The sequence below is a fragment of the Arvicanthis niloticus genome, chromosome 6, assembly GCF_011762505.2.
Source record: "Arvicanthis niloticus isolate mArvNil1 chromosome 6, mArvNil1.pat.X, whole genome shotgun sequence".
Taxonomy (NCBI): Eukaryota; Metazoa; Chordata; class Mammalia; order Rodentia; family Muridae; genus Arvicanthis; species Arvicanthis niloticus.
The window spans coordinates 52,257,187-52,270,647 of record NC_047663.1 but is presented as its reverse complement, the minus strand read 5'-3'; the positions used below and the strand labels follow the sequence as shown (position 1 = coordinate 52,270,647).

The 13,461-nt window shown below is 48.1% G+C and overlaps 1 protein-coding gene across 6 annotated transcripts in view; it reads right to left on the bottom strand.

The window, feature by feature from the left end:
• Dnah2 (dynein axonemal heavy chain 2) overlaps nucleotides 1–13,461 on the bottom strand; it is a 121,417-nt gene that overhangs the window by 84,361 nt on the left and 23,595 nt on the right. For 5 of the 6 annotated variants that reach the window (XR_013111242.1, XM_076936524.1, XM_076936526.1 and 2 more), the window contains exons 6-14: nucleotides 12,034–12,144; nucleotides 11,689–11,927; nucleotides 9,510–9,701; nucleotides 8,787–8,944; nucleotides 8,277–8,364; nucleotides 7,738–7,943; nucleotides 7,241–7,370; nucleotides 6,845–7,027; nucleotides 5,578–5,792 (exon numbers count right to left, since the gene is read on the bottom strand). Coding sequence is in view for 5 of the 6 variants with exons in the window: in XM_076936524.1 (XP_076792639.1) it covers nucleotides 5,578–5,792; nucleotides 6,845–7,027; nucleotides 7,241–7,370; nucleotides 7,738–7,943; nucleotides 8,277–8,364; nucleotides 8,787–8,944; nucleotides 9,510–9,701; nucleotides 11,689–11,927; nucleotides 12,034–12,144 (1,522 nt within the window). In the remaining variant the exon portion in view is untranslated. Of the gene's footprint in view, nucleotides 1–5,577; nucleotides 5,793–6,844; nucleotides 7,028–7,240; nucleotides 7,371–7,737; nucleotides 7,944–8,276; nucleotides 8,365–8,786; nucleotides 8,945–9,487; nucleotides 9,702–11,688; nucleotides 11,928–12,033; nucleotides 12,145–13,461 lie in introns of all 6 variants that reach the window. The other variant, XM_076936528.1, reaches the window with a different exon arrangement.

Genomic DNA, 13,461 nt, shown 5'->3' with positions numbered 1-13,461 from the left:
ATTGATTAACTAATTAATACATGATAAGAGGGCTAAGGTTGAAGTTCAGTGTTAGGACACTTAAAAAGTCAGACAGGCTGGAGAGGTGGCTCAGTGGTTAAGAGCACTGCCTGCTCTTCCAGAGGTCCTGAGTTCAATTCCCAGCCACCACATGGTGGCTCACAAGCATCCATAAAAGGGACTGATGCCCTCTTCTGGTGTGTCTGGAGACAGCTACAGTGTATTCATTACTTTATACATAAAATAAATAAGTAAATATTTTTAAAAAATAGTCAAAGAGACTTGGGGAAATACCATGAGACTTTTCTGAAGCAGATCTTGAAACAATTTCACTCACTAATGAAGCAGCCTGAGAGAATGTGAGATCCACAACACATGGATTTAGATGGTGAGGGGAAGGGTTTTCTGAGGGGATTGTATTGATGTATAGGAATTAACAGCAGTGAACAGTATGCTAACAAAATTAAATATTAATTACTAATGATAAAAATATCATGCAAGCAAGGAGGGACCTCAGCCCCCTTACCTAGGTGCAACAGTTTCCACACCCCTGATGGACAGACACCTTGGGTGATGTTAAACCATGGGTGGCTTTTTTTTTTTTTTTTTTTTTTTTTTTTTGAGACAGGGTTTCTCTGTGTAGCCCTGGCTGTCCTGGAACTCACTCTGTAGACCAGGCTGGCCTCGAACTCAGAAATCTGCCTGCCTCTGCCTCCCAAGTGCTGGGATTAAAGGTGTGCGCCACCACCGCCTGGCTTTTTTTTTTTTTTTTTTTTTTTTTTCTTATGAATCCATACCCCTGAGAAGCTCAATCTGAGAATTAGGCACAGCCAGGCTTGGAGGCACATTACTACAATCCCAACACTTAGGGCACTGAAGCAGGAGTATTGCCATCAAATTCTAGGCCAGCCTAGGCTAAAGAGTTGAGGGTGTCTCAAAAGGGGAAAAAAAAAAAAAAAAAAGGAAATAGACAGAGAAAGAGATCAGCTGAATCATTGTAACAATACACTGTGGTAAAAGCTGAGAGTAGAGTCTTTCCCTCTTGAGAGGTTCAAAACAAGTAAGAACATCTCAGGCTCCAGCTGAAGGGGCCCACTGTATTGACACAAAATTGCATGGCTTAGCAGGTAACACAGTGGCCATCCATGCTGAAGTCAATTTCACCAAAAACTGTTGCAGCCATCAGAGAGGGTAGAGGGCTTGAAGATACAGAGACATTTCTGGTAGTCTAAATATATTCTCCCGAGCTTTCAAACTGGAGAGGTTGAATTTGTCCCTGTTTACAACTACCCAGACAAGCTCAGCGGAGCAAGAATACTGGCCAGTAACACACCAAAATAGCCCTGAATTTTTCTCATCTCGACAGGGTTTTCAAAAATAACTTGAAGGTAAATTATTGAATTTTGTCAGTCAGCAGAATGAATTTGAACAGTTATCTCCTGAGGCTGTTCTAAAGAGCACAGTTATTTAAAAAAAAAAAAAAAAACTTTTAAAAATTATATTCAGTCTTGACAGAATTTTGTTAATAAATTTCCAGAGCACAAATTCTATTGACAAATATAACTCCCTTCAAACTCCACTTGAAGGCTTCCTTTTTTTAAAAAAAGCTATTTTATAATATATTCCCAAAGGTGTAATAAATGTAAGGCAAGAGCAGCTGAGGCTGGCAGTACTGACAGCCCAGAGTGCACACATGGTACTGACGGGAAGGAGGAGGACAACGACACATCAGGAACAAAAGTGGTGAGCATGCGGGCACCAGGGCACCAGCGCCCTGTGCTGGTCTGGGGAAGTCCCGCCCTCCGGTCCACAGGCCTGATAACTCAGCTCTTTCAACCAAGCTCAGGGGACACCTGGAACACATTTGCATTAAGTGCAATCTACGAAGCTGGTCTGCCCAGAAAATGTGCTAAAAGCCCATTTGGGCTTCAGCGTTTAAATATTTGGGATATAAGGAGGGAAAGGCTCTTGTGGGGCAGGATAAATCCCATTAGGACCTGGAAGGCTCCCAGGCCTGACAGCCAGGTAATTCTGAGGACTGTCAGGGACATTTCAAAAGGATGCTTCAAGGTCGGCACCAGACCTTACCATGAAGGGTAAGCCTGATAAAGCTATCTGCACTCCCAGGGCCGCTAATCAGCGTGGGAGCCGACACTGTCTCCAATTTTCCTACAGGTTTAATCAGCTCAGACTCTTCTTTCTTATCTATTATTTACTGAGTTGAGGCAATTTTATCCTAAAATCACCAAATGCATTGTTAGGCACCTTATATTTCTCCAGAAAACAGCTGCCAAAGGACAGAAACACAGCCGCCTTCTATTTGGAAGAAATGCTTGGCTATTGTCTGGCTTTCAGATAAATCCATAAATGATAAATGATAATAAATAAGGTCATAAATGATGTCCCAAGGCTTTTTCATGAAACACTAATATAAAGAGAATGCAAAAGGCATTTCAGGCAGGGTCAGGGACTTGGCTCAGCTGTGAAGGCCCTTGTCACCAAGCCTGACCACTGAGCTCCAATTCCAGGACCCACAGACTACAAGCAGTATCCTGACGCCCACGAGTTGTCCTCTGACCTCCACCATACCCCACATACAAATTACTAAGCTGCAGTGGAGGAAAAACCTGTGTCCAGCAGGTGACTAAAGCAGTCATCTATCCCAACCACACGGGCATCTCATCACCTTCTAGAAAGCGGAGCCATGGAGAAAGCACTGACTTTACAGTGTGGGGCTAGACCTCTGACACGATCAACTTAAGACAGGAAAATTGTATGCTTGAAATATAATTCCTTATTTTTATTTAAAGTTTTGATGGCATTTGATTACAAATGTAAATTTTCAGATTTATAGGTTTATTTAGTACGCATGTGCGTGCATGCATGCTTGTGTGTGTGGCTCTGGGTGAATGTGGGTGTGTGTGCACGTGTACGTGTGTGTGTGTGTACGTGAGTGTGTGTGTGTGTGTGTGTTGGAGTCGGCTTTCTTCCCATCACTTGAATTCAAGAGATGGAGCTGAGGTCATCACAAGGTAGCAAGCGCCTTTCGCTAGCTCTACGCTCTCTTATTTTATGGAAAAAAGACAAATAGTGGCCAAGTGTGCTCATACTCACGCTAGCCCAAGGTTGTCCACTAGGGGGCTCTGTAGCACCTTTGGGGTATCCAACTTAACAGAGAATAACATTTGGGCGGTGGTGCCACACACCTTTAGTCTCAGGGCTTGGGAAGCAAAGGCAGGTGGAACTCTGTGAGTTCAAGGCCAGCCTGGTCTACAAATCAAGTTCCAGGACTGTCTGGTCTGTGTGGGAGGCTGGGGGAACAGTATTCAGTCCTATTATGTGCCCATAAATGTTATAACCAATAAAACCATTTGTCTATATAAATATATAACTAGCTGTAAATCTGCTTATATAGTACATAGATAATCAGTTATAATATGACCTAATAATGTTCCTTTTCTTCAGAATCTCAAATCAATACAAGGCCACTTAAAACTTCAAGTTTTGGGCTTGTTTGTTGCTTTTGAGACAGGGTCTTGCTATATGACTTGCCTGGCCTGTAACTCCCAATGGAGACCATGCTAACCTGGGACTCATAGAGAAACACTTACTTCTGCCTCCCAAGTGCTGGGATTAGAGACATGCGCCACCACGCCAGGCAATTTTATATATGTGTGTTGCCTGCATGTATGTATGCATGTATGTATGTATGTATGTATGTATGTATGTATTGCATCATGTGAGTGCCTGGTACCGACAGAGATTAGAAAAAAAGTGTCATGTCCCTGGGAACTGGAATTACAGATGGTTGTGAGCTACCACGTGGGGGCTGGGAACCAAACCCAGGTCCTCTGCTGATCCATCTCTCCAGGCATAAGAGGCAATTTTATGGCTCTTTTGGCCCCTACCTTTTGCCAAAGCTACAAAACTGAGAACCTCACCGAAGCTGATGCCCACCTATCCCTGACTACTTACCCACACCTCTTCTTCCTCACACAGTGTTCTTTAACTGCTCCTCATCTGTGTGGCTTCTAGTGTCTGCACCCCCAACCCCTACTAAAGCCTGCCCCTCCCTCCTCCTGCTGCCTCTCAAATTTGACTCTTCCACTTCCTGTGTGTCAGCTCTCCCTGGTCAGGCACCTTCAGTTGTCCAGAACACAGTCTTGTTTGTCCCTGGACTTCCATCTCCCTTCTGCACCTTTGTCCAACAAATACGGATGTTATGAGTTAAGGCTAACCCCAGACTGATGGCCTGGGAGCTTGGGAATCAGCACTCGACACAGGGCACAGGTGATGGCAAGGGAGAGCCCAACACATCATGTAGAAACCTGCGTCCTGACTAGGAAAACATCACCAGATCTATGTCCCCGATTCAGATACCTCACCACTCCAGCTTTCTCCTTTTTCGAGAGAATGACAGCATGACCCCTTGATGCCAGGGACATCCTCCATGCCTGCCTCAGTTCCTAGCACATAGCGTACTCAGTGCCCACTGTTTGTCTAGTTTGAGGGTTTGTTTTGTTTTGCTTTGGAGTACAGGCCAGGCTGGCCTTAAACTCTCCTGCCTCAGTTTCCTATACTGGGATTCTAAGAGTGGGCCACCACACCTAGAACTCACTGTATATTCTTAATAATTAATGAGCTAGTTACCTTTTTAAAAGGACAAGGGAAATGTCATTGTTTCAAAGCTGGGGCAGAGAGTGCTGTCTTAGGAAAGCTGAGATTGGAGAGCAGGGGTAGCTGACTTAGCTGGTCTGTCACCGCCATCTAGTGGCGGAATAGTGACACCACTAGTTTAGTACATTGTTACATTGTTAAAGTGTTAAAATCGTGGTTGTAGTCCGCTGGCTTGCTTACTTTTTTTTTTTTTTTTTTTTTTTTTTTTGGTTTTTCGAGACAGGGTTTCTCTGTGTAGTCCTGGCTGTCCTGGAACTCACTCTGTAGACCAGGCTGGCCTCGAACTCAGAAATCCACCTGCCTCTGCCTCCCAAATGCTGGGATTAAAGGCATGCGCCACCACTGCCCAGCTGCTTACTTTAAATAAGCTGCAAAACTATTTTTTTTTTTTTCAGTACTGAGGATTGAATTTAAGACTTCAGTCCCAACGTAGGTAAAACTAAATTTAAGAAGTGGGTGGTAATGGTGCACGCCTTTAATCCCAGCACTCAGGAAGGGAGGCAGAAGTGGTGGATCTCTGATTTTGTAGCCAGCATAGTCTACATAGCCAAGTTCCAGGACAGCCAGGAGTATACAGAGAAGAAACTCGAGCTCAGGGGGTAAATAAGAGGAGGAGGAGGAGGTGGAATAAGAAGAAGAAAGAAGAAGAAGGAAGAAGAAGAAAAGGAAGAAGTAGTGATGGCAGGTGAGTATGGTGGAACCCAACTGTAATCCTAGCATCATACTGAGGCCAAAGGATCACTAGTTCAAAGCCAACCTGAATTACATGGTGAAACCCAGCCTCAATTAAAGCAGGAAAGACAGGGATGGGAGAGGGACCCAGGATAGGAGTTAAGATCCTGGAAGAGTGAGGAGACTGGCACCGAGGACAGGGGGGAGGTGCTAGGGCGGGTCCTGTACTTGTCAAAGTTGACATCCAGCATCCCCACTTTCTCCTGGCTAATTCGTAACAGTGACACGTCCAGTCGCCGAATGCAGTCCTTGTCCAGTGTCATTGTCCACTCTTGGAAGGTTTTCCGAACCAATTCATCAATGGCTTGGACCATCTGCTGATAGGTGTGTACACTCTCCTCTCCAGTCCCAATATGTGGCAGGAAGTGGGCTCCAGAAAGGCACTGGGTGGGGTGGGGGAGGCAGATGGGAAGCCCATTTATACAGACCTACTACATGTCTGCACTCTCACGGGTACCTGCTCACCCCTCAGCCCCGGGAAGGAGGCTGAGGCTGATGAGAGGGAGGGAGAACACCAAACCCTGAGGGTGATGAGGAGAGGCAGTGTGAGTCCCAGAGAACGGCTGGAGGAAAGGGTCGGTCACAGAAACACAGGACCTGGGGGCTTCTAGCTCGGGGCATTCCAGGCCGACCTCAGCCCAGTCACCTGCAGACTCCCTCACTTTCTCTCAGAATAGATCAGGGATAGCACATAAGGAGCTCCAACAGCTTTCACCCTTTCCTGCCCCCCAAGGCTAGGGTACAGCTTCTCACTGTACTAAGTGACAGCTTCTTCACTGGATAGGTCAGGTTGGCCTCTCACTGGATAGCTCAGGTTGGCCTGCACTCAGCCCTCCCACCTCAGCTCCCCAAGTGCTAGGATGACAAGCTGACTCCGCCATGCCTAACACAAAAAATTGTTTGTTTTTTAAAATCCTTCCTCCCACACCAGGTGATGGTGGCTGAGGAGGAGGCAGCCTTTATACCAGCACTCAGGAGGCAGAGGCAGGTGGATCTTTGTGAGTTCAAGACTAGCCTGGTCTACAAATCAAGTTCTAGGACAGTTAGGGCTACACAGAGAAAGCCTGTCTCTAAAACAAACAAACAAACAAGAAAAAAGTCCTTCCCTCTCCTTGTTCTTTTGTTCCCATTCTTCCAGAGAGAGCAGGATTTTGCTGGTCCAGGTCTCTAGATCCACCCGGTTATATCCTTGTTTCTGTTACTCTAACTTCCCAGACGCCAACCTTATGTCTGCTCCCTATCGTTATACAAAATGTAAAAATGACCTCGGTGCCACCCGCCACTCCTGCCAACTCTGCAAACCAAACCATGGCTCGACAGGATAACTGAGTCTGGCCTAAGGATGCTGTCTGGGTTCACCCTGCCCCTCCCAGGCTGCCTACAGCCAGCAGGACACTTCGTGCTCACCAGAGTTCAGAGGAGGCCAGATGCTTACGTTCATGACTCTGTCGATGCGGCGCCGCAGGATCCGCACCCAGTGGGCCTGTCCGGAATACTGAGCCATGTATGGCTCCAGGTATGGCCACTTCTTGTTCAGCTCGCGGTTCACCAGGGCTAACTCACTGTTGAACAGCATGTAGAGGTCGACGGCCTTCTTCTCATAGGTTCGCATGATGGCCTAAGCAACAAGAGGACGTGCTCCTTGGAGGTGGGTTCCCTTGGTCTCTCGTCCCAGAAGAACCTTTCCCAGCACCCACACACAGCGACAGGCACACTCTTCAGAGATATGGAAGCCAGGGAGTCGGAAGGACGGAACAAAAGAAAAGTCAGCGGCTGGACGAGGTGGTAAGGACACACGTGCAGGCAGGCCCGGGAGGTGGGGGTGTCGCACCTCCCGAGTAGCCAGCCTGTGGAAAGTGTCCAAGAGCAGCACTCCGTGCTCTACGTCCCGGACTAACTCAAAGGCCGAGGCGATCAGGTTCTGGGTCATCACCTCCAGGTCCTTGATACCCCCACGGAATCTGCAAGGTCAGAGGGGCATGGGGAAGTATCAGTGCCCTGGCCTGCCTCCCAACTGCACCCCTAATGCCCTGAGCATCAACTTCCCTCAGCCACAGACCATGGGGGCTGTTGTACTCTACACAGTGCTAGGAGATGGAGTCCTTAGACTTATGGATAAGGAGACACAGGCATCCACTCTGGAGCCTGGGACCCAAGCAAACACCTCCCTCCCCATTGCCCTCTCTTCCCTTCCCACCCTCAAGCTATTCCCATAGTCTTCAACTTGCAATCCTCCTGCCTCTGCCACCCCAGATCCTGGCATTTCCATTGTCTCCTCTGAGCCCGGAGCCTCCCAGCCTGGGCCCCGTTGCAGCCCGAGTCCCTCACTTATTGTAGTCTTCGTGCCAAGAGGTGTTCTTCACATCCAGGATGCCTCCACGCACGGCTCGGAGCGTTTGCAGATTCTTATGAAAGATGTCCTCAATTTCTAGCAAGTTCCGTGTAATCTGTGGCCCCTGGGCACCGAAGAAGCATGGAAGGGGACCCTGCTTGCCGTCTTCCCAACGGGCAAAGTGGTACTGACATTCGCATACCTAAAAAGAAGTCAGGGTGAAGGTTCCTGCCAAGAACCCAGGCCCTCTGAGTCCTCTGATTTGTCTTCAAATGTCAATGAAAACTAGAAAGGGCATCTGGGTGGAGAATACTGGGGTGAATTTGGGTTCCAGAATGAAATGCGAGATGCCTGGCAAAAGCCAAGAAAAAAGAGGCAGTGGGTAGAGGACCCACAATCATGCAGGGAGAGCCAACAAGCCAACTTCCGGGTTTAGACTCTTAAGTGGAGCCTCAGACCCATATGCTTGGCTCTTCACAGGGGGCTCGAGGCTCTGCTACTGGCTTTTGATTTTCCCACCCTGAGTCTTTCCTACCTCAATAAGGTCTTTGCAGCGCTGCACAAAGGCATCAACTTGAGCAAATATGCTTGTCTGGTCTAGAACCCAGCCCCGATTGGAGAACCTGTGTGAGGGAGAAGATGGGCTGAATCCAAAGCTGAGACGCTGAGGACCAGCCTGTCCTCACACAAACTGTGTGAGCCTGGATTTAAAAAGGAAACCCCGAGGAGTAGTTTCCTTGAACCCTGAGAGAAGAGACCAGAGGCAAGCAGAACATCAGAGGACACAGTCCCAACTTCTGGAAGGTGGCCTTTCAGACCGTATGATCGTGGGAAAGCCACTTGAGGTTCCTGGAAGAGTCTAGAAGGAGACCTCAGGGCTAGGAGCCAGAACATCTGCATTTGAACAGATGGGGGCGGGAGGGGGTGTAGAGACACCCCAGTCTAGAAAAAAATATAGTTCACAAAAGGGGAAGGCATGCGAAGAGTCCCTCCCGTGTGAGAGCGTCAAGGGTGTTATATATATGATGTTAGGGACCCGTCCTACTGGGTGTGCATCTGTACAGCACGCAGGTAGTGCTCTTTCCATGCGTGACAACAGGAAATGCAGCCTTGCAGGTCCTTTTTACTGGAAGAGACGTAGCCCTCAAAGATCCGGTCCAAAGAGATGGAGTGACAGCATAATCGGATGATCTCGTTGCTCATCTGCAAGGGGGAACAGGGCCTCCATTCAGCCTTCTTCCCACCACACAGTTTCCTGACCTCTGTAACTCTGCCTCAGGCCTTGGGCTCCTGGCTCCTGAGGCATCTCGACCCTCCAGGCACACTCCGTGGGATGCTCCTTGTCCAACTCTTTGCTCTGCCCTCAGACCAGCTCGATAGTGACACTGCTCTGACCAGTTGGCTTCGGCAACCCCTCTACCGCCCTCTGTCTCGGTACAAACTCTGTCTTGATCACTCTTGGTAACACATGGCCCAGGAACCGAGTTCCTTCCTGAATCAGCCTTCCCAAACCCCAATGCAGACTCCATCTTGAAAAAGGAGAGGCCGTCTCCCCTCTGAAGTCTATCTTTGTGCCCCTTCCTGGGCTCACTGACACTTTCTCTCAGAGACCCGTATCCTGCTTCAGGTTCTTCAGTGAAATCAGAAGCCAGGCCCATCTCTAAAGTCTGAAAGGTAAGCCAGTACTGGTGCCTTTCCACTGCACATCTGCCAGGGAATCTGAGCTCCACCGGCATGGTGACCCACCCCTCATGCTTGGCATCCACACCTTCCGGAACAGGGCAGTCAGCCGTTCCCGAGTGTTGTAGTGAGGGGAATTGACCCAGATGATTCGGATAAGACTGATGAGCTTAGGGAGCTTGTCAGAGATGTCCTTCGGCTTCATGAAGGCCAACTCCTGGTAGGGTTCCCTCAGGATTGACAAGAAAGTCAGGTTGGACTGAGCTTGTCGAGAGCCATCCTAGCCAGAAAGAGAAACCAGAAGTACTGTTATCCACGTGAGAGAAAAAAAAAACAGATTTAGGGGCCTGGAGAGATGGCTCTGTTGATCAAGGGCTTGCTGTTGTGCAGACATGAGGACCTGAATTCAGATTCCCAGCATCCACGTAAAAGCTGAGCACAGTGGCCTGTGTCCCTAATCCCAGCACAGGCTTGCTGGGAAAAGACAAGCCAGGTCCCTGGAGCTTGCTGACCAGTGGCACTAGCCAATAATAAGTCAGGGTCACTGGCTGCTCTTGTAGAGGAACTACAGGTTCTGTTCTGGTGCCCACGCGGCAGCTCACAACCATCTGTAACTCCAGGTCCATGGGATCCAATGACCCCTTCTGGCTTCCTTGGGTACTGCATGCATGTGGTAGACAGACATGCAGGCCAAACACCCTTCCATACACATAAAATAAATGAATAAATCCTTTTTTTAAAAAAATTAAGTTCCCAGCACTCAGGAGGCAGAGGCAGGAAGATCTCTGAGTTCTAGGCCAGCCTGGCCTATAAAGAGAGTTCCAGGACAGCCAGGGCTACCCAGAGGAAATAAAATAAAACGAAAATAAAATAGAGTGAAGAACGACTGAGGATGATAGCCAGTGTTCTCCCTGGCCTGCACGTGTGCATACACACATGCACACACATGTGCACACATGTATGTACACACGCCCACATGAACATGTGTATAGAACACACACACCAAAACAAAAAACAACAACAACAACAACAAAAAAAAACAAACTAGATTCAGTTTTTCTATCCATCTTCATCTCCCAGGTAACCTCCCTCAATCTCTCCTCTCCATGAATTGTCATTTCAAGACTAGAGTTTGCACATTCACTTGCTTTTTAAAGATATGCATGTGGATGTTTGCCTGCATGTTTGTCTACACCGGAAGTGACGTGCCTTAGGAAGCTAGGAGAGCGTTGGACCTTCTGGAACTGGAGTTATAGACGGTTCTGAGCTGCCATGTGAGTGCTGGGAACTGAACCTGGGTCCTGTGCAAGAGGATCTAATGCTCTTGACTGACCTGTCTCTCAAGCCCTCAACTTGCTTTTTTTTTTTTTTTTTTTTTTTTTTTTTTTGAGACAGGATCTCACTTAGCCTAAGCTAGTTTCAAATTTACTATGTAGTCAAGGATGACCTTGAATTTCTGAGCCTCCTGCCTCCACCTGTGAGCGCTAAGATTATAGTTTCAAACCATTGTGCCCAGTTTATTCCCTGTTGGAAATTGACCCCAGGGTTTCCTGCAAGCTAGGCAAGCACTTTGCCAGGTGAGCACCGTCCCCAGCCCTTCTGTGCTACTTCCTATGAAGGCTTCAGGCTGGGAGTTCCCTGAACCCAGGTCTGGTGCCTGGTGCAATTAAATGAAGAACTCTGTAGAAAGTAGATGTTCAGAGCTGTTGGTTAACTGCCTGGGCGTCTCTCCCCTCCCACATCCACTAAGGTCACCAAGTCCCCTTACTGTCTCAGTGAGGGCTTTAGGCTTCTCCAGCTCATTACATCTCAGCTCCCTCAATGTCTGGCTGAAATTTCTACCCGGGAAGAACAGTCCTGATGAAGATCACTCACCTCCTGGGGGACCCAGCACCAATACAATCAGCTTGTCATAGGAAATGTAAGTTTTACAGGTTTGTTTTGAAACTCTGACTGAATTGCACACAGGCTTATCCTTGGCTCTGTGCAAATCTCTAAGGCCCTTTTAGGTAAAGCCCATTTTCTCAGCTGCGCTGGAGTGCTGGGCTCACTGAGGGGACCACCATCTCCTCGCTGACTAATTGGATGTCTTCTTACCTAAACGTCAAGCTCCTCGGGGACCTTTACACACTACTCACGTCTTCTCCAAGCCCACAGTGCTCGGCCTGTGTGCACCATGTGTGATTAGTTGCCTGCCTCCCTCCTCTTGCTCCCACACCAGCCACTGCCCGCTTTTTGATAAGCTCCTGGCCTCTGAACCACTCAACCTGGATCTGCTGGGCGAGTTTCCTGAAGGGTGCTAGGTAGGATGACTTAGCGAGGAAGAGGATGGACTCGATGTGCTTCACGCCCTTCTTCACCAGCTGCTTTCTGATGCCGGACAGGTCCATGCAGCGATTGTGCCAGAACTCGATCTCTTCCAAAGGGCCTAAGTTATCTCCCGTCTCCACAGACTCCTGAGCACTCAGCACTTCCTTGATCTGCCGCGTCCAGTGGATCATGGAGGCTGCAGTGGACAAGGCCCTCCTTACCAGCTCTTCTATCAGTAGCTGGGGCTGCTTTCCCCGCCCCTACCCCCTGGCCCCAGACACTTGGCAATGCCTGCCACTCACTCTCCAGCCGCTGCACCAGCTCTTTGTCCTTTATCACCACCTCAGGGTCCATCTTTATGGCCTCTGCAGGGATGTACAGGACGGTGTGACCCTCTAGTTTGTACCGAGTATCTAAGAAAGGAACAGGAAAATTCCAAGGGTGAGCTTTGCTGCCTCTGGATAAATTAAGATTGATGATCAGTTGGGGGTGGGTGGGAAGGACAGCCAACTCTGCATATCCACAGGCTTCCCGGCTTCACATCCACAATTAAAAGAGAACTCAGCTGTTTTCGGTTTTGTTGTTAGACAGGGTCTCATGTATCCTAAGCACGTGCCAAAGGTGTGGAAATCAGACACCAATCTGTAGGACTTTGGCTCTCTCCCTCAGCCATGGGTGTCTGAGGATGGACCTTAGCTTGTCAGACTTACTAGCAAAAACCTTCACCCACTGAGTCATCTCACCTGCCCTCCAGAATTCTTTACAAATTACATCTGTTTTGAGCGAGTCCTTTTGTCACTACCCCCTAAACAATACGACCTCTGTTGACATTGTATTGAGTGCTACAGATAAGCTACAGATGATTTGAAGGACATGGGAAGGACATGAGGAGGACATGTGTACGTGTGCAGTTGTGGCACTGCCTTCTAAGGGGCTTCAACAACCACAGAATGGAGGGAGAGTCCTAAATCCAACCCCCTACAGATACCAAAGATAGCATATGCACTTTAGGAGAACCCACGGGAGTAACTGTGACTCAGACTTCTTTGGTGTTTAGAGCAGAAAGAACAGACGCCAAGGGGCAAAGCTCCAGGAGGTCTGTTAAGGAATTACCATAAAATCATTTCACTGTCTGTACCATGTCCTCCGAAATACACACACAAGTTCCCCACTGCCTCCCCCTCCCCCCATCGCCTATACGTCTCCTTATGCTACATGTACGCTTAGCAATCTCCAGCTCTGGGTTTGAGCAGGTCTGAACAAGTTCTCTGTTAGAAAAGTGAATCTAAATTAGAAGGCAGATTTTTGCAACACTATATTTAGCATTGACCAAGGCTTTGTTTAGCAGGACTGTGGATCAAACCTAAGATACCAGACACGTTAAGCAAACGCTCTACCTTCAAGCCACCCCTTTATGAACTAGTCCCTTCTTTTAAAAACTTTTATTTATTTACCTTTATTTTACGTGCATTGGTATTTTACCTACGTGTATATCTATATGAGAGTGTCAGTCAGATCTTGGAGTCACAGACAGTTGTGAATTGCCATGTGGGTGCTGGGATTTGAACCCAGGTCTTCTGGAAAAGCAGTCAGTGCCGTTAACCACTTAACCATCTCTCCAGCCCCTAGTCTTTATTATTCAATGATACAAAAAATGTTTTGTGTTGTTGTTTTGGTTTTTGTTGCTCTGCTTGTTTGAGCCTAGCCTGAAACTCACATAGAGAGAAACC